At 43.4% G+C, this 21,459-nt stretch overlaps 1 protein-coding gene across 2 annotated transcripts in view; it reads right to left on the bottom strand.

Moving 5' to 3' along the window:
* The window catches only part of ABCC5 (ATP binding cassette subfamily C member 5), a 76,459-nt gene extending 66,525 nt beyond the window's left edge, over positions 1–9,934 (bottom strand). For both annotated transcript variants that reach the window (XM_060684962.2, XM_060684961.2), the window contains exons 1-2: positions 9,695–9,934; positions 4,510–4,689 (exon numbers count right to left, since the gene is read on the bottom strand). In XM_060684962.2, the coding sequence (XP_060540945.2) occupies positions 4,510–4,638 (129 nt within the window). In that variant the 5' untranslated portion in view covers positions 4,639–4,689; positions 9,695–9,934. The remainder of the gene's footprint in view (positions 1–4,509; positions 4,690–9,694) is intronic.
* Positions 9,935–21,459: the final 11,525 nt, after the last annotated feature.

The following is a 21,459-nucleotide window of genomic DNA, read 5'->3' on the forward strand; positions in this document are numbered from 1 at the left end:
TGCACCGAAAATTAACTTTAGGTCCTTGCAGCTTAAAAACAAGGATTGCCTCCCTGTAAGCAATGCTGTGGTGGGTGCTAAAATTTGCCAAATAGCAGCTGCTTAATTAAAGGCTACGATGCAGCTCAACATCACCGGCTATCTCCAAAAACAGCAGCTAACTACTTCCCATAACACTGGGAGTAATTTCTGCTGAGTCACAAATTCTCAGGAAGTCCAACAATACCAGAAAACAAGGGGAAAATACTAAAGGCTGGCTTGCCAAGAATTTGGAACTGTGGCCCACAGTTCTTCATTATGTGGCAATATTTCCACATTTATAGTAGGGTATTAGCCACCACAATGTGCTAATCACAATTGCAAGTATTAAAAAGGAACAAAGCACTGAAAAAAGTGACTTATGACCATTTTTCACACTTATGACCTTTGCAGTCATGTGTTTCAAATTCAGATTCTTGACACCTGGTTCATATTTATGACGTTTGCAGTCTCCGGCGGTCATGTGATCCCGTTTTGGGACTTTCTGACTAAGCAAAGTCAACGGGGAAGCCAAATTCACTTAACATCCACGTTACTGATTTAACAACTGCAGTGATTCACTTAACAACTGTGGCAAGAAAAGCCGTAAAATGGGGAGAAAAATTCACTGAACAAGTTTCTCACTTAGCAACGTAAATTTTGGGGCTCAATTGTGGTCGTAAGTGGAGGGCTACCTGTGACATTCATTATCCCCAGCAAAAAAAGGTTTCTGAATTTTCCCCTGCGGCTAATTATACAGAATTAGTTCTTACACAATCAGCCGATCATCAAAAGCTTAATCAACAAGCAGAACAATATATACCCTCCCTCAACTCTATTGTTCTAAAAATATGATTTCCTATATTCTGATCATTTTAAAAGATTAAAATGGTTACAGATTAAAATGATTATGAAACATTGTGCAGCCAGCTCAGTTTTTTTTTTTTTTTTCTTTTACCCCGTGACTGCTAATTTTGCTTTCAAATCCTTGGTCAAGGACTTGGTTAAAAAAAAAAATCCTTTGAAACTTCTAAGAAACGAAGTCGTACTGAACACACCTCTACTCATATTTGTTGACACTGCAAAGAACTCTAAAAAAAAAAACAGCGAGGCAGAAATTACTTTGGCAGCATTAAAAGTTTACCTATTTACCTATCCTAGGGGCAATACTTTCATTAGGCTGACTCCAAGTTCACATCAATATGTGAGCCCTTGCCATTTTTCTTTTTTTCTCTCTCTCTCCCAGCCAGCTGGATGCTATAAAAAGCAGCCTTCAGGGGTAAAAGGTTTAATTTGCTTGCTGAGATCATGAAATTTGCAAAGTCAAGGCTGGATGATAAAATGGAATGAGAGTCAAATTTGCAAACTGGGCTTCCCATTGGCTGTGGTATTTATGTTGCTTTTAGAAGAGATCCTGCAGCAGCAGAAGAAGAAGAGAATAAGGCCCTTCCCTCACCTATTTTATGCTATTCGCCAGAAGAACTGCTTCATATGCATTTTAATGAGATTCCCATTATCCAGTTTTTATTTACTTTTTATAGGTAACTAAAGGTGTAATACTCCTTACTCCTCTTTTTCTCCGTAACAAGCCTCATTGATGGATTGGCCGAAAGTCACCCAGCTGGCTTTGATACCTAAAGCAGGATTAAAAGTCTACGGAGATTCTCACTCATCCAAATCTGAAGAGCTGAAGAAGCTTCTTGGATGAGAAACGAAACACCTTCCAAGGAAAATCAAAAAGTTGCCTCTTTAAAAAGCAGGATTAGAACTCAGTCTCCTGGCGATTGGTCTAAAGTCGCCAAGATGGCTTCCATGCCTAAAGCGGGACTAGAACTCACCATCTTCTGGTGATTGGCCCAAACTCACCCAATTGTCTTTATTGTCTTGGTTACTTAGCCAGTACCCTAATCACTACCCCAAACTGGCTTACTGATATTTTATCAAAGCAATTTGATAAACAGAAATAAAGGTAACCCAACCTATAATTTCCTGAATTTCTCTGTCTATTCCATGAAGTTCTTTTTATATAATTTTTTTATATAACTTTTTATATAAAGTTCTTTTATATAATTGTCCATATACTGGTTAGAACAGGGGTGGGCAACTGTGGCCCTTTTACAACCTGTGGACTTCAACTCCCAGAATTCCAACTCCCAGACACCTTGGCTGTCTCAGGAATTCTGGGAGTTGAAGTCCACAGGTTGTAAAAGGGCCACAGTTGCCCACCCCTGGGTTAGAAGAACGTAAAGGTTTTTTTTTTTAAATAGCATAGTAACATGATCAGAACCACACAATTTGTAACATTCTAAAATTTTATCTTGTGTCACTACTATTTGCTTTAGTTCCTAGGACTCCCAAGGAAATATCAGATTGGTTTAGTATAGCACTTTTTAGCATTAAATATTATCTATTGCCTAATCCTAAAATCTACTAAGATAAATTATTCCTTTTCATTCTTCTTTGGTATGAGGGAAGCGTTTCTCAAAATCTTTCTTTTAAATCTCTGAATTGGCCATTTGTGTGTGTGGAGAAGGGGAGTGTTCAGTTTGTGCCTTGATTTTTTTTGCTTCCCTTAATTTTTTCACTCTGAAGGAAATACCGGTATATTTGCTAGTAGCTTCATTATAGTCACTAACTATGCAAAGTTCCAAAGGTGCTTTTTCAAGAGACAACTGGACTTTCTTGCTTTTTCCTTTTGAAGACATTTCACTTCTCCTCCAAGAAGCTTCTTCAGCTCTGACAGGATAGTTGTTGTGGCTCCGTTACCTGAGCCTGTGTCATCAGCAGGAGAGGACTCCGAGAGTGAAGGAGAGGAGTTGGCAAGGCCTCCCTCTCCAGGACCCTCCTCTCTGGCAATGCCTTCGGTGTCCGCCGAAGGTCAAGAGATAGGCCCGGGGCCAAGCACGTCCACGCAGCCACAGCTGGACAGTAATGAGGGAGATGAGTATTGGCTGGATCCTCGGCAGTGTTGCAGAGATAAGCGCGCGCAACAGAAGAAGAGGCGTGCCCGAGATTAAGCTGAGTCACTGGACCACACCCCACAGGGGATAAAAGGGGGTGAGGTGGCCATTCAGACTCTGTGACGGACAAAACTAACTACTATCGAGTCACATTGCATCTTTGGAAACAACATTATCTGCCTTGGATTTAATTACGGACTGGACTTGACAATTCTTGAACTGTGTGTATCTTGTTTATGAGTAAAGTTCTTGGCAAGCAGCTACTGGGTTGCTGCCAATCCTCTTATCGAAAGAATTTGTTGTCTGCCAGTTTATTTAACCCCCGGCTGTCTGTTTGTGTGCGTGTGTGAGACAGGGACAGAACAATAGTGGGGAATGGAAGGATTTATACTCCTTGCAGACAGCTGGTCATTTGCATCCTTTTATAACGTCCTTGAAGCACTTGGAGGTTTATCTGTGTCCTCAGGGTCACCTGAGTGGTGCTCCTGGTTCTGTAGTCTACAATTTTTTCTTCTGGAAATTCAATCCTACTCCAACCATTCAAAGGATGTTCATCCCAAATAGTATAGCTAAAAGTCTGTAGAGATTCTCAGTCACCCAGAGATACACAGATAAAGCTCCAAGTGCTTCAAGGACCCTCTAAGAGGATGCAAATGACCAGCTGTCTGCAAGGAATATAAATCCTTCCATTCCCCACCATCCAGTCAGAGCTGAAGAAGCTTCTTGGATGAGAAGCAAAACGTCTTCAAAAGGAAAAAACAAGGAAGTCCAGTTGCCTCCTGAAAAAGCACCTTTGGGACAACCACGACCTGGATGATGGATAATCTCTACAGACTTTTAACTATGCAAAGCAAAAAAAAAGAAATCTGAATTTTAGATCCTTCCTGGACATACTTCCAGAGCAATCAATCTTTAATAAATACAGTCTCCTTTTCACTGATTGGCATTTAAAGCATGAAGCCGATTACGCTCTATAATTATAATAGAAGGTCATGCGTTCATTATTTATATAACACAGAATTATATCAATTACATTATGCAATTTGGGTCAAGTGCTGGTGTCAGAGACAGTGTGGTTAAGAGTTATAGTGTTAAGACTGAGCCTGGATAGCTCAGCAGACTAATGCATTGCAATTTAACTCCAGCTGTCTGCAATTAGTAAGTTCGAATCTTGCCAGGCTCAAGGTCGACTCAGCCTTCCATCCTTTCTAAGGTAGGTAAATTGAGGACCCAGTTTGTGGGGGCAATAAGCTGACTTTGTAAAAATATACAAAAGTATGAAGGCTATTGCTTAACGCATTGTAAGCCGCCCTGAGTCTCCGGAGAAGGGCGGCATATAAATCAAATTTAAAAAAAAGGACTAGCTAGGACGACTCTGCCTTTATATACTTCAGGTCCTTGGGATGATTCTTCTTCCTCAGCACGACTTATTCCACGGGGTTCCTGTTTTTGGGGTAACATGAAGGATGATCCCCCAGCTGCCTTGAGCTAATGGATAAATGCGCTTTAAAAAGTAGTCATTGCTACATACCTTGTATTTCTCTGGCCGGAACTTGATCCCATCTTGTCGTCCACGTTGATTCAGGCTAGTTCTCTCCCTGATATTTCTATACCCAGGACTGGGTATCACGTACTCTTTCCCTAGATCGATATCTTTCATCTTTTTCTGTAAACGCCAGGGTTAACAAATATACTTGCCACTCAGAAAACTCTGGGGGGGGAAAAAAACAAAAGAGAAAAAAAAGAAGAAATAATACGTGAGAACAGCTGCTGCTCTCTATCTCTTCCTTCTTAAACGGATGTCCTGAACGGGGTTGGGTTACAGTTTTGTAACCCGATTCCCAAATACGGCCTTTCTACTGTACTTCCACTCGTCCTGGTAGAAGGGATGCTGTATCAGATGAATTCCTGTAACCGTGACCCCAGATAATCCCAACACGAGGAAAAACAGGCTCTTCGTCCTAACTTTGCCTAAGAAATTGCAAGCGGTTACTTCAGTTCTGTGCTATGGCAGCTTTTCTCAGCAGACTTAAAGGTACATCCTCTAGAAATAGTAATCTACGTTATTTGGCAAACACAGAGATCAACAATCATCTGTGATCTGATTCAGGGAAGAACTCCTTAAAGACCATGAAGTTTAGAAAAAAAAAAAAAAGAACGTAATTGCATTTTTGAAAATGGAGCTGTTTACAGTCTTTGGGGATGGGGAGAAAAAGAACAGAGTAACAGAGTTGGAAGGGACCTTGGAGGTCCTCTAGTCCAACCCCCTGCTCAAGCAGGAGACCCTATACCCGTGATGGCGAATCTATGGCACGCGTGCCAGAGGTGGCACGCAGAGCCCTCTCTCACCATTGCCAGCTGCTCTTCTGGTTTCCAGCGTGGCGGCCACCTGGTCTTTGCGGGTGCCGCCAGGGCTGGATTTTCCTATAGGCTAACTAGGCTTCAGCCTAGGGCCTCAAGATCAAGAGGGGCCTACATTCAAATTGTTAGCAAAATTAAAATTACACTTTCACTATAGGTGAAAGGGCCTCATAAGTGGAATAGCCTAGGGCCTCTTTTCATCTAAATCCGGCCCTGGGTGTCGGAGTGCCGGAAAATGGTCAATAAACAGGCCATTTTTAGGCCGTTTTCCAGGCCATTTTCAGGCTGTTTTGGGGACATTTTTGGACTGTTTTCAGGCCGCTTTTTGTGCCATTTTCTGAAAACACCACAAAAATGGTCCAAAAAACAGCCTGAAAAAGGCCTGAAAAGGGCCCTCAGAATGGCCGAAATAGGTCATTTCTTGGGCTGTTTTCAGGCCGTTTTTCGGGCCAAAAACTGCCCAAAAAAACTGCCTGAAAACAGCCTGAAAAAACGGCCTGAAAATGGCTCAAAAAAACAGCCACAAAATAGGCATGTGCACGCCGGCCAGCTGTTCTTCGGGTTTCCGGCGCTCTGGCGCAAGCACACACACATATGCGTTCCGGTTTGGGCATTTGGTGCCAAAAATGTTCGCCATTACTGCCCTATAGCATTCCGGATAAATGGCTGTCCAGTTTCTTCTTGAAAACCTCCAGTAATGGAGCACCCAAAACTCCTGGAGGTCTGTCCTTCCACTGGTTCATTGTTTTCACTGTCAGGAAATTTCTCCTCAGTTCTAGGTTGGATCTCTCCTTAGTTCATTAAGGAGTAAGAAACAAGACTTGTTTCTTGTCTTACTTTCTGGTGCTTTGAAAAATGGTTTGGTCCCCCTCTTCTTTGTGGCAGCCCCTCAGATACCACTGCTACCATGTCACCCCTGGTCCTTCTGTTCATTAGAGCAGAGACACCCAATTACTGCAATCTCTGGAAGGAGCAATTTTGTGAAGCAAAACTATCCATACAACTGGGTTACTTAAGAGTTTTTCAATAGGCAAAATGGAAAAGGGGCGCTTGTATCTACGGGACCGCCTACTACCACCAATAGCCTCCCACCGGCCGGTACGCTCTCATAGAGAGGGGCTCCTCCGGGTGCCGTCGGCCAAACAATGTCGACTGGCGGCCCCTAGGGGGAGAGCCTTCTCTGTGGGGTCACCCACTATCTGGAACAAGCTCCCGCTGGAGATACGGAGGATCCCGGATCTGCGCACCTTCCGCCACGCTCTTAAGACCTTTTTATTCCACCAGGCAGGCCTAATTTTTTCCCTCTTTTTAATTATGCAAATTTTAATCGGTTTTTAAAATGATTGGGGTGTTTTAATCTGTCTGGGCCAAATTGTTTAATTCAATTTTACTTTGTTTTTAAATTTTGTATCTATGTATTTTTACTGTTTGGCTGTTCACCGCCCTGAGTCCTTCAGGAGTAGGGCGGTATATAAATCAAATAAAGTAAGTAAAGTAAAGTAGAGCCTTGGTAGTACAGGGATTTAAGGCACCCTGTTATTAAGCTGGTTATTAAGACCAGCTGCCTGCAATTACTGCAGGGTTCGAATCTCGCCAAGGCTCAAGGTTGACTCAGCCTTCCATCCTTTCTAAGGTAGGTAAATTGAGGACCCAGTTGTGGGGGCAATAAGCTGACTTTGTATAAATATACAAAAGGATGAAGGCTATTGCTGAGCACATTGTAAGCCGCCCTGAGTCTTCGGAGAAGGGCGGCATATAAATCAAATTAAAAAAAAAAAAAAAAAGTAAGTAAGTAAGTAAGATTAGCCATAAATGCCTGAATTGTTGAGAAATGCTGTGCAGCTCAAAAATCGACAGCCCCTGCATTGTCTTTGTTCTTGTTGCATTAAGTGACAACGCTTTACATTAATGATCCATCAATTCCATTTCATTTGTCCAATTACAAGTACCTCAGACACATCTTTGTAAGAGACAAACAGTCACAGGGAGCTCACTGTGTTAAATGCAGCCTGTCTCTGGATTGTCTAGACCTAATAGATAACATTAAAGTCAAAATAAGGGCTCCCTAGTGTCAGTGGTTTTTTCCCCTCTTGTGCGACTTTTATCTTTCTTTATCTTTCTTTTCCTTAGGTCAAATCACCCTGCCTTGTATCTTCCACGTCACCCCGTGCTGTTGCCTTTTGTGTTTTATGCCTCACTACAACAGAAGGAGAGGGGGAAAAAAATATATTCTCAGGCTGCATGATTCAGCAAAATTCTGTCACGGTGATGGCAAGTTCCTCTTTCTGCAAATAACAAAAAGGCTTTGCAAACGTTTTAAATCCCTCCTTTTAAAACCGTTAGGGAGAGAGCCATTATCGTTAAGATGCCAGTTACTACAACAGACCATTTCGCTGGCAATTTGATGAAGTCATTCTGTACTCTTCACGCCACACGGGTTTATGTCTCCTTCCGTTCCCCTCCCTGGTGGCAGGAGATGCCTTCCTTACATAATGGCTTGGCATCGAGCAGAAAGGCCTCGGCGAGGCAACTCCTGCCTGCCTGCCTGCTGCTTTCATTCATTCCCTTGTTTGCAGCACCCTCTGTAGGGCCCATCTGCAAATAATCGCCCGGCAATCTCTGTCTCCAAGCATCCTTTCAGGATCCGGGAGACGAGAACCGGTAGGCCAGAGAGGCTGAGGTGACCTATCGCTCACCTGTTTCCAGGCAGCTTTTGCAACGGGGGGGGGGGAGAACAACCACCAAGAAACCAAGGGGGGGGGCTTTCCAACCCGTCAATCCGCTCTTCCACCCTTGTTTTTTAGGGGTGGTGTTTTTTTTTTTAACTCCTTCCAGGCATACTTTTAACTATTTTCACATATTTCCAGGCAAAGGGAATTGGACAGGCCTCTCCCCCCCCCCCAAAATACATCTTGATATGCTAGACTGAGGGAGATGGGTTGTTAATAGGTGAGATGATAGATGGATGGGTGGGTGGGTGGATGATGGAGAGATGTAGGTAGGTAGGTAGACAGAGAGAGAGGTAGAGAGAGAGAAAGGGAGGTAGAGGTAGAGGTAGAGAGAGAGAGGGAGGGAGGGAGGGAGGGAGGGAGGGAGAGAGGGAGAGGTAGAGAAATAGATAGACATCCTGTTTCCCCCAAAATAAGACATACCCTGGTAAGGCCAAGCGCTTATTTCAGGGTTCAAAAAAATGTAAGAGAGGGTCTTATTTTTGGGGAAACAAGATAGATAGATAGATAGATAGATAGATAGATAGATAGATAGATAGATGAAGGTAGGTAGGTAGGTAGGTAGGTAGGTAAGTAGACAGAGAGAGGGAGACAGAGACAGACAGACATAGAGACAGGCAAAGATAGAGACAGACAGAGAAATGTAGAGACAGAGATGATAGATAACGAGAGAGAGAAAGAAAGAGAGAAAGAGAAAGAGCGAGAGAAAGAGATGTAGAGACAGAGATGATAGATAACAAGAGAGAAAGAGAGAAATAGCGAGAGAGAAAGAGAAAAAGAGAGAGATGTAGAGAGAGATAGATAACGAGACAAAGAGAAACAGAGAGTGAGAAAAAGAGAGAGAAAGAGAGACGTAGAGACAGAGATGATAGATAACAAGAAAGAGAGAAAGAGCAAGAAAAAGAAAGAAAGAGAGAGAGACGTAGAGACAGAAATGATAGATAACAAGAAAGAAAGAGCGAGAGAAAGAAAGAGTGAGAGAAAGAGAGAGAGAAAGAGAAAAAGAGCAAGAGAAAGAAAGAGAGAGAGAGAGAGAAAGAGATGATAGATAACGAGAGAAAGAGAAAGAGAGAAATAATTCTGTTGTAATCAGGCCTCTCCTGCAGAGGTGGCATCCACCCGAGCGGGGGTTCGGGGGGGTCACTTGGAGCCCGGCGGGCGGTGCAAGAAAGGGACCCCCACCTCCCCCCCTTTCCCCATTCAGGCCTCCCCTTCCCCCGCCCAGCTCTTTGCAAAGGGGAAAAGGGGAGGGGGCATGCCTCGGCTTGCAAAACCTCCACGGCCTCCCTCCCTCCCTCCCTCCCCATCTTCAACAAAGGCAGCTTTGGCTTTGGCTGCGGATGATGGGCGCTGGAGTCCAAAATCCTTGCAAAGCCGGGGAGGGGGGAGGGCTTTGTTAGGGCAAGCCGGTGAAAGCGCTCCTCCCCCCTCTCCCCGGCCAAGGCAGCCCCCCCCCACCTTCTCGATCACATCCCCCTTTAGCTCCTCTGGGACGCCCCCTCCTCACTAAGGAGCCCCCTCCCCTCCCTCCGTCCCTCCCCTCTTTCCCGACCCTGCCCGGGCTTCACCGCGGGGAGCGACAGCCCCCCCCCCGGAGCCGAGTCGCGCAGGCGCCCCCCACCCTACCTGCTCGGCGGCGGCGGAGGAAGCAGCAGCAGCAGCAGCCAGGCAGAAAGACCTTCAAGCGGCTCCTCTGTCGCAACCCGTCGCAGTGCGCCTGCGCGGGCATCCTTGGGCGAGCACAAACGGAAGGCCGCCTCCGCTTCTCGCTGGACGCTCCCGGGAACCGTAGTCCGCGCCCTCTGCGAGGGTCTCGGCGACGCCCGGAGGGAGAACTACGTCTCCCATAAGGCCCTCGGAGCAGCCGGCTCCTTTGCATATTAGCCCCGCCCTCCCCCCTCCTCCTCCTCCTCCCCACCACCGGCTTTGGCCGCTTTGCCTTCCGAATCGCCGGTGCTGCGTTGCCCACCGGCTCTGCCGGGTGGTCCCTTTGATCATCCCGGGCATGTGCGCCCCAAACCTTGGGTCACGTGCACGGTGGGGATTGAGGGGGCGTCATATATATATTATGTATGTATGTATGTATATGTAATGTATGTATGTATGTATATGTGTGTGTGTGTATATACATATACATACATATATATACATATGCATACATACATATATACATATACATACATGCATACATATACATATACATACATGCATACATATACATGCATGCATACATATGCATACATACATATATACATATACATACATGCATACATATACATGCATGCATACATATACATGCATGCATACATATACATACACAGATATATACATATACATATATACATACATATATATACATACATACTTATATACATATACATACATGTATATATACATATACATGTACATGTACATATACATATACATATACATATACATATACATATACATATACATATACATATACATATACATATATATATATATATATATATATATATATATATATATATATATATATACACATACATTGCTCCTGGAAGCACGAAGCCGAGAACACCAGCCTGAAGATGAAACGTCGCCAAGACACTTCCAATTTTACGTGGGAGAAGACCCGAATAACCAAAGACCTATATACATACATATATATACATATACATATATATATATACATATACATACATATATACATATATATATACATATACATACATATATGCATACATATACATATATATACATATACATACATATTTGTTTTCTGAGGTTTTCGCGGGTGTTTGTATGTAGGTCTTTGGTTATTCGGGCTTTCTCCCGCGTAAAATTGGAGGTTTCTTGGCAACGTTTCGACGAAGTCTCATTCGTCATCTTCAGGCTGGTGTCTTCGGCTTCGTGCTAGGATCACACACACACTGCGATCACACACATTGCTCCTAGAAGCACGAAGCCGAAGACACCAGCCTGAAGATGATGAATGAGACTTCATCGAAATGTTGCCAAGAAACCTCCAATTTTACGCGGGAGAAAACCCGAATAACCAAAGACCTACATACATACATATATATATAGATACATATAAATGTGTTTGTCTCTGTGTTTTCGTAGATTTTCACGGGTACAGGTATGCAAGTCTTGGTGTATTCGGGTCTTCTCCCGTGTAACATTGAGAGCACTTTGGCAACATTTCGGCAGAATCATCAGGCTTATGCAAGGGATCTTGTGCAGCAACTGCCGTTACTATTTCAAATCTGATGCTACCAGATGAAATAAAGCAGACTACCAGCACCAGATTTGAAATAGCATGTGGGAGGGAGCAGACTGCATCCCTTTCGCCTTTCAGCTCCAATCCAGGAGCCCTCAAGCAGTCGCATTCACGACAAACCATTTTAGACCAAATATTTGGTACGAAATATAAATTTGATAACACAGACACACACAAACACACACATAAAGTTTATTGTCATTGTACTTATATACATAGTATACCCATACAACTCATACCCATACCTTATCCAAGGACCGCTGCCCTTCCTTCATCTGTTTTAGTTTAATTTATCAAATTGATATAGTCGCCCATATCATGAAAGTGACACTGAGCGGCTTCTTCTCCGGTAATATTGGACTGCAAATTAGGGTATACAAAACCTTTGCTAGACCGATTCTCGAATACAGCTCATCTGTCTGGAACCCACACTGCATATCGGACATTAATACAATTGAATGATTGTAGTCCAGAAATATTTCACGAGAAGAGTCCTCCACTCCTCTGCTCGCAACAGAATCCCTTATGCCACCAGGCTTCAAATTTTAAGCTTAAGACAACCTAGAATTACGACGCCTTCGGTCTGACCTAAGCGCAGGACACAAAATTATCTGCTACAATGTCCTACCTGTCAATGACTACTTCAGCTTCAACCGCAATAATACACGAGCACACAATAGATACAAACTCAAGGTAAACCGCTCCAAACTTGATTGCAGAACATACGACCTCAGCAACAGAGTGGTCAATACCTGGAATACATTACCCGACTCTGGTTTCTTCCCCAAACCCCAAAAACATTAACCTTAGACTGTCTACTGTTAACCTCACCCCATTCCTGTAATTCCCATAAGCGCACCAGCTTGCCTTCCCTCCCTGTCCTAATATCTGCTTTTATTCGTATCCATTTCCTGTATTTATAATCATGTTTATATTTATATCTGTTATCTTATACATGTTTGACAAACTAAATAAATTAAATGAATAAATAATAGACTGGCCTGACTGGTCTAGTGAAGAGAAGGGGAGACAGGATAGCATCTTCCAATATTTGAGGGGTTGCCACAGAGAGGAGGGGGGGGGTCAAGCTATTTTCCAAGGCACCTGAAGACCAGACAAGGAAGGATGGATGGAAACTGATCAAGGAGAGATTCAACCTAGAAATAAGGAGAAATTTTCTGACGGTGAGGACAATCAACCCATGGAAATAGAAGAGCCTTGGTGGCGCAGCTGCTGTTAAAAAACTGCTGTTAAAGTAGCACTTAGCTGCCAGCTGCCTGCAATTACTGCGAGTTCAATTCTCACCAGGCTCAAGGTTGACTCAGCCTTCCATCCTTTCGAGGTAGGTAAAATGAGGACCCTAACCCTAACTCTAACCCTGCAAGGTCCCTTCCAACTCTTAATCTGTAATCTAAATCAGGAGTCTCCAACCTTGGCAACTTTAAGACTTGAGGAGTTCAACTCTGGGAAGTCTTAAAGTTACTAAGGTTGGCGACCCCTGATCTAAACAGACAATACAGGTTGTCCTTGAGTTACAACAGTTCATTTAGGGACCGTTCAAAGTTACAGCGGCCCTGAAAAAAAAGTGATTTATGACCGTTTTTCACGCTTACTTGACTGTCGCGTGATCAAAATTTGGATGTTCGGCAATGGGTTCATGTTTAGGACGATGGTGTTGCCCTAGGGTGGCGTAATCACCTTTTTGCGACCTGCTGACAATCAAAATAGGAGCCTTGGTGGAGCAGCGGACTAAAGCGCTGTTAAATAGCACTTAGTTGCCAGCTGCCTGCAATTATTGCGAGTTCGAATCTCACCAGGCTCAAGGTTGACTCAGCCTTCCATCCTTCCGAGGGAGGTAAAATGAGGACCCAGATTGTGGGGGCAATAGGCTGACTTTGTATAAAAAAGAACACCGCTTTGGGGGGGGGGGCGAAAGCCCTACTAAGCAGGTATATACAAAAGTATGAAGGCTATTGCTTAACGCATTGTAAGCCGCCCTGAGTCTCTGGAGAAGGGCGGCATATAAATCAAACCAATAAATAAATAAATAAATAAATCAAAGTCAATAGGGAAGCCAGATTCACTCAACAACCATGTCCCTAACTTAACATCTGCAGCGATTCACTTACCAACTTGCAGTAAGAAAGGTCGTAAAATGGGGCAAAACTCACCTGGCAACTGTCTCACTTAGCAACATAAATTTGGGGCTCAATTCTGATCGTACAACAAGGACTACCTGTATTTAATTTCTGGATGATTTTTCTGGTTTTTTTTGTCTTGTTTTATAATTTTAAAATTATACGCTGCCCAGAGTCACTCGGTTGAGTCAGGGGATGTGGGGGTGGGGGCTGTAGAAATTGGATAAATAAATCAGTAATCTTGCTAGATGGATACTGTATTTTGGATGTACACAAAGGAAAACTGTGGTGCAATTGGAGATCTCAGTTTTGGAGTACAGCTCCCTGTACAATAGATGCAGTTACCTGACCTTTATCCCATTTGATTTTTGGCCGTGTTAAAACAACAGGTTTGATCTGGTTCCTGTAAGCCTATCTTGCAAAATAAAGTGTACCCATAAACAAGCCAATTAACCTGGTCCATTACATTATACAGTTTGTTGAACAAAACACACACACACACACACACACACACACAATTAACGAAGTTAACTTTAATCAAGATTAACACATTGTGGGAACGATGGAACTTCGCTGGATCGAGTTAAGTGAGTTGTAGCAGGTACTGTAGTAAGTGTTTAGTCCCATGGACTCCCACGTTGTATAAACAGAGGCATAGAATCCAAATCACGTGAAGTATTAGCATCGTTTTACAAAACCTTAGTAAGGCCACACCTGGAATACTGCACCCAGTTTTGGTCAATACTGTTGGAAGAAATATCCTTCTGGGTTCAATTCCAAGTGGGGAAAAAGACACTGGAAACATGGAGACTGCTTGGAAAGATGATTTAATGGTGGACAGCAGGGCCACATGGTTTGAGTTCCTGAGCAGAAAAATGGGCAGAGATGCTGAGAGTCCCTGGGTTTTATACCTTCTGAGCTTTGAACTTCCTGAGGCACAGGAAGAGTATCCTGACTGGTTGCTGTCGGAGGTCGTAGCTAGCCTTGCTGGTTGATTTAATCTCCCCAGGTGCCATGTGGTGAGTTTCTGTTGCTAGATGGGTCCTATTGTATTGCAGATGATGGTCCGTTGACAAAGGTGGGGAGGGAGGCAGGAAGGTGGAAGCTGCTTTGTCTTTAAAACATATTTCTCATCCGGGGAAATATAATATTCTGCCTTTCTTGATATTTCCTAAAATATTTCATTCTTCTAGGAGAGGGGTGGGTGCTAACTTCCTACACTACGTTACCAAAAAAAAAAATGTGGAGACTTTGGAAAAAGTACAGAGAAGAGCAACAAGAATTACTAAAGTCCTGGAGACTTATGTCTGTTTCTTGACATACCTCAAAAAGTTGACAACATGTGAAAATCCATTGCTGGAAATCAAAATGACGAATACAGTAAGAAGAAAGGATTCTTGCTTTCCTGGTTTCTGGAGTTTGAAGACCTGCAGATGAATTAGGCAGGATTTCAGCAGGTGCCAATGCTGACCTGACCCTAAAGATAAAGGTAAAGATTTCCCTCGCACATATGCGCTAGTCGTTCCTGACTCTAAGGGGCGGTGCTCATCTCTGTCCGAAGACGTCTCCGTGGTCATGTGGCCAGCATGAGTAAATGGCAAAGGCGCACGGAAACCTGTTCCTTTCCCATCAAAGGTGGTCCCTATTTTTCTACTTACATTTTTTACGTGCTTTCTGCTGTGTCTCGGCGGCGACCCGGCAACGGGGACGCTGCCTGGTGATTGGTTAAGGGGCGGGGCTGACAATAACGCGGGAGTTTAGAGTTATCTGATTGGTTATAGGACCGACGGCTCGGGTATAAAAGAGCTGTCAGCCCCTGACAAAGCGTTCTCTGTTTGGTTGGTTTAAGTTGTTAATAATAAAGAGTTCTCTTGCTTGCTTCTCTCGCCTCATGTGTGAAGTTAGTGGAATCCAACACTGGCGACGAGGATGGGATTGATCAGATAACTCTAAACTCCCGCGTTATTGTCAGCCCCGCCCCTTAACCAATCACCAGGCAGCATCCCCGTTGCCGGGTCGCCGCCGAGACACAGCACTTTCGAACTGCTAGGTTGGCAGAAGGTGGGACAAGTCATGGGAGCTCTCCCCATTATGCGGCACTAAGGATTCAAACCACTGAACTGCCGACCTTTCAATCAACAAGCTCAGCGTCTTAACCACTGAGCCACCGCGTCCCTTAAAACCTGACCCTAAAGGAGCTCAAATATAAGCCAACATGGACTAGGTTAGTAAGTTAAGGAAAAACCACTATGGAACCTGAGGGCTGAAGGCTAAATTATGGAGTTGAACAAGCGTCCTAGCCATAGTTTTCTACAATGCAAAAATACAGGAAGCCCTCAACTTACAACCAGAACTGAGCCCAAAATTTCTGTTGCTAAGTGAAAACGTTTGTTAAGTGAATTTTGCCCCATTTTACTTGTCTTGCCACAGTTGTTAAGTGAATCACACTGCAGTTGTTAAGTGAGTAACACGGTTGTTAAGCAAATCCGGCTTCCCCATAAACTGTGCTTGTAAGAAAGTGGTAAACAAGGGATCTCATGACCTTGAGACCGTGCAACCGTCATAAATATGAATTAGTTGCCAAGCATGTGACCACGAGGATGCTGCAACAGTTGTAAGTGTGAAAAAATGGTCGAAAATCACTGTTTTCAGTGAACCGTCACTGAATGAGCCTGGATAGCTCAACGGACAGAGCACTGTAATTTAACACCAGCTGTCTGCAATTAAAGTAAGATCGAATCTTGCCAGGCTCAAGGTCGACTCAGCCTTCCATCCTTTCTAAGGTAGGTAAATTGAGGACCCAGTTTGTGGGGGCAATAAGCTGACTTTGTATAAAAAAATATACAAAAGTATGAAGGCTATTGCTTAACGCACTGTAAGCCGCCCTGAATCTCCGGAGAAGGGCGGCATATAAATCAAATTTTTTTAAAAAATGAACTGTTGTAAATCGAGGATGACCTGTAATCCGCTTTATAGAAAAATATATGGATGTGTCCATGAATTCATCAATGGTTGAGGTCAACGTGATAGAGATTTTATCAATATTGGTCAGGGCAAAAAAGAGAAGAATTCACACCGTCCACCATTATTCTCTTGTTAGGAACTTCCCGATTGTCTGATTCATGAACCACACTGGGATTAACTTCTAAACAACTGTGCCGAGATTGTGGTTCAGTGTTGTGTGCTATTCCCACGCCCTCGAGTCCAAGTTCCCACACCACAATGCCGCCCTGCAAAATCCATTGCAAATGCTTAATAACAGGCTGATAGAAAGGGTTGCAAAATAGTATCTACGGTAGGAACCAAACCACAGAGAATCTAAATTATAGTAAGAGACTTGTTATAACCTTAAGCACAGATTCACCGGGCGAATTTAACACCCTACCAAACAGAGTGCTTGCGCGATTAGCAGAAGAACTTATTTAGCACGTTCAGCCTGAAATCACACATTAGTTAGTTAGTTATTAGTCAAACATGTATAAGATAACAGATACAAGTATAAACATGATTATGAATACAGGAAATGGATACGAATAAATGGGGACAGTAGGACAGGGAGGGAAGGCAAGCTGGTGCCCTTATGGGAATTATAGGAATGGGGTGAGGTCAACAGTAGACAGTCTAAGGTTAAAGTTTTGGGGGGTTGGATATGTAACAATAGAGTCAGATAGTGCATTCCAGGCATTGACCACTCTGTTGCTGAAGTCGTATTTCTGCAATCAAGTTTGGAGAGGTTTACCTTAAGTTTGTATCTATTGTATGCTCGTGTATTATTGTGGTTGAAGCTGAAGTAGTTATTGACAGGTAGGACGTTGTAGCAGATAATTTTGTGTACTGCACTTAGGTCAGACCGAAGGCGGCGTAGTTCTAAGTTGTCCAAGCCCAAAATTTGAAGCCTGGTGGCATAAGGGATTCTGTTGCGAGCAGAGGAGTGGAGGACTCTTCTCATGAAACACCTCTGGACTCTCTCAATTGTATTAATGTCCGATATACAGTGCAGATTCCAGGCAGACGAGGTGTATTCAAGAATTGGTCTAGCAAAGTTTTTGTATGCCCTAGTTTGCAGTCCAATAGTACCAGAGAAGAAGCTTCGCAAGATTAGGTAATGCCTTTTTGGCAATGCTGTCACAGTGGGCTCTGGCGCTTAGACCATTCGAGATGAGTACTCCAAGGTCCTTGGCAGAGTGAGGGTCGTCTACAAGGTCGTAATCGCCCAGCTTGTATTTTGTGTTCTGAATTCTAGTTTCACCTTTGGCACAAATGCCAGCTGGGTGACTTTGGGCCAATCACCAGGAGACGGGGAGTTCTAGTCTCACCTTTGGCATGAATGCCAGTTGTATAATTTTGGGCCTCTCACCAGGAGATGGGGAATTCTAGTTTCACCTTTGGCACGAATGCCAGCTGGGTGACTTTGGGCCAGTCCGTCTCTCTCTCCCTCAGCCCAACCCACCTCACAGGTTATCGTTGTGAGGTAAAATAGGAGGAGGAAGGAAAAACCAGTGTGTTTTGTCGCCTTGAGTTATTTATAAAACTAATAGGCGGGATAAAAATAAATAAATAAAACAAATTGCCTCTGTTATCTGATCATTTCTGTCTTTTCTACTCTGTTTGCTTCTGGCCTCTCCAGTGGAATAAGGGCTCCTGTTTGTCCATTCATGCTAAATTAAGAACAGTTATGCCAAACGCGACCCCCTTGCCAAACAATAGCTGGAAGTCTTCACTGCAAGGATTAAATCAGGCCTCTTCTTCTGAAAGAATTTCACGATTAGAAGCGTGGAATTTGCCAATTTAAACTGGTCGGGCTGGAATTTTCTGGTTGACGGGAAGATTTTCCACCAAACAAATGTGGGCATATTTCTCTCTTACGAAAAACACAGGAGCAGGAGGAGACTTTTTCAGCCAGCAAACATAAAAAACGTTAATGGTTGGAAATAAATACACAGTGACTCACGGAGATAGAATAGAATAGAATAGAATAGAATAGAATAGAATAGAATAGAATAGAATAGAATAGAATAGAATAGAATAGAATAGAATATAGAAAATGAATGGAACGGAACGGAACGGAACGGAACGGAACGGAACGGAACAGAACAGAACAGAATAGAATAGAATAGAATATAGAAAATGAATGGAATGGAATGGAATGGAATGGAATAGAATAGAATAGAATAGAATAGAATAGAATAGAATAGAATAGAATAGAATAGAATATAGAAAATGAATGGAATGGAATGGAATGGAATGGAATGGAATAGAATAGAATAGAATAGAATATAGAAAATGAATGGAATGGAATGGAATGGAATAGAATATAGAAAATGAATAGAATAGAATAGAATAGAATAGAATAGAATAGAATAGAATAGAATAGAATAGAATAGAATATAGAAAATGAATGGAATGGAATAGAATAGAATAGAATAGAATAGAATAGAATAGAATAGAATGGAATGGAATGGAATGGAATGGAATGGAATGGAATAGAATAGAATAGAACAGAATAGAATAGAATAGAATAGAATAGAATAGAATAGAGAAAATGAATGGAATGGAATGGAATGGAATAGAATATAGAAAATGAATAGAATAGAATAGAATAGAATAGAATAGAATAGAATAGAATAGAATAGAATAGAATAGAATAGAATAGAATATAGAAAATGAATGGAATGGAATAGAATAGAATAGAATAGTGGTGGCGGACCTTTTACTCACCGAGTGCCGAACAGGTCCGTGCTTCATGCGCTTTGTACGCGCGTGTGCCATCCATGCGGCTTTCCCCCCATTCGCTGCACTTGCAACTTTGCACCGTCTGTGCATGCACACACCTTTCGCGCGTCCCCATCTGCGCTCTGCATGCAACCACCCCCTCTGCGCATGCGCAGCTTTCACGCGGGCACCCCACCGTGTGCTGCGCATGCAATCACACCATCTGTGGGTACGCGTGCTGCGCACCAGTACTCTCGTGCATGCGCAAACATGCACGCATGTGCAGGGGAGCTCCAAAGAGCAGCTGGGTCCCCTGAATTGCGTGCATGCGCACTGGAGGCTTGAACACCAGCTGGGGCGGGCACGCATGCACAGCTGCTGGTGAGTTGGGCGACAGCTTGTGGGCCTGGAAAAATGGCTCTGCGTGCCACTTCTGGCATGCGTGCCATAGTTTCACCATCATGGCTCTATACCGCAGTGGTGAAATCTAAAATTTGTTACTACCGGTTCTGTGGGCGTGGCTTGGGGGGGTAATGTGACTGGGTGGGCGTGGCTAATTTTTTTTAAAAAAAAACTTTTAAAACCATTTTTTCTACAACCTCTTCGGCGAAGAAGTTGTAAAAAAATGCTTTCAAAAGGCTCTGACGATCTCAGCTGAGTTGCCTGATCGGTAGAGGCTTTTTTTTTCTTTTAAAAGTCTCTGCTGATCAGGCAACTCAGCTGGGATCGTCAGAGGCTTTTAAAAGAAAAAAAGGGTTTTTTTCTTTTAAAAGCCTTTGACGATCCCAGCTAAGCCGCACAATCATCAGAGGCTTTTTTTTTTTTTACTTTTAAAAGCATTTTTTCGGCCGAAGAGGTTGTAGAAAAAATGCTTTTAAAAGTAAAAAAAAAGCCTCTGATGATTGCAGGGCTCAGCTGGGCATGGGGGGGGGGCAGGGATTTTTGCTACCGGTTCTCCGTACCACGTGCCACCATTGCTACCGAATCAGGCGATCTGGTCCAAACTGGGAGCATTTCACCCCTGCTATACCATCAGGTTCTTTTGATTGTTAGAAAAATGTCTGATGGAAGAAGCATCCTGACTTTTGTTCTGAATCCATGAAAGTTAATATCTTTGATTTCGTAGATAGACACCAGTCTGGATTTGTGCAAGCTCCAGAAATCAACTTAAAGATAGGAAAGATTACTCCGGAGGACAAGTGCTGGCTGTTGATAGAGTGTGCCACCTGCCCACTCTACCTGCAACCCAGGCACCCAACTGGCTAGACCCACATCTGGTTGGCTAATTAGTGGTGAATTAATTATTTGCCATCTCATTAAGAGTTCAGAATGGAATACATTACTCTTTCACCTGTACACGTAGTCCTTGACTTGCGACCACAATTGAGCCCCAAATGTTTGTGGTTAAGCGAGACAGTTGTTAAGTGCCCCGTTTTACGACCTTCCTTGCCACAGTTGTTAAGGGAATCACTGCGGTTGTTAAGTTAGTCACACGGTTGTTAAGCGAATCTGGCCTCCCCATTGACTTTGCTTATCAGAAGTCCGCAAAAGGGAACACTGATCCAGAAACACTGCCACCGTCGTAAGTATGAGTCAGTTGCCAAGTGTCCGAACTTTTATCAGGTGACCATGGGGATGCTGCAACTGTTGAAAGTGTGAAAAATGTTCATAAGTCACTTTTTGTTCAGCACCATTGTAACTTCAAATGGTCACTAAATGAATGGTTGTAAGTTGAGGCACAACTCCAACTCTCTGAGACTTATTGGGCTGAAAGAAAGTGAATGGCTCAAGGCTTCCAAGGGACCTTCCTTGATCTTGACTGATGTCCCCAAGGTGCTTTTTCTGGAGGCAATTGGACTTTCTTGTTTTTTTTCTTTTGAAGACGTTTCGCTTCTCATCCAAGAAGCTTCTTCAGTTCTGACTGGATGGTGGGGAATGGAAGGATTTATATTCCTTGTAGACAGCTGGTCATTTGCCTCCTTTTAGAGAGTCATTGAAGCACCTGGAGGTTTACCTGTGACCTCGGGGGTCACCTGAGTGGTGCAAATGGTTGTTGTAGTCTGCAATTTTTCCTCTGGAAATCCATTCCTACTCCCACACCATTCAAAGGGTATTCATCCCAAATAGTATAGCTAAAAGTACAAGGAACCAGGAGCACCACTCAGGTGACCCTGAGGACACAGATAAACCTCTAAGTGCTTCAACAACCCTCTAAAACAGGGGTCTCCAACCTTGGCAACTTTAAGACTTGTGGACTTCAACTCCCAGAGTTCCTCAGC

The sequence above is a fragment of the Pantherophis guttatus genome, chromosome 6 (genome assembly GCF_059756535.1).
Source record: "Pantherophis guttatus breed Tessera chromosome 6, ASM5975653v1, whole genome shotgun sequence".
Taxonomy (NCBI): Eukaryota; Metazoa; Chordata; class Lepidosauria; order Squamata; family Colubridae; genus Pantherophis; species Pantherophis guttatus.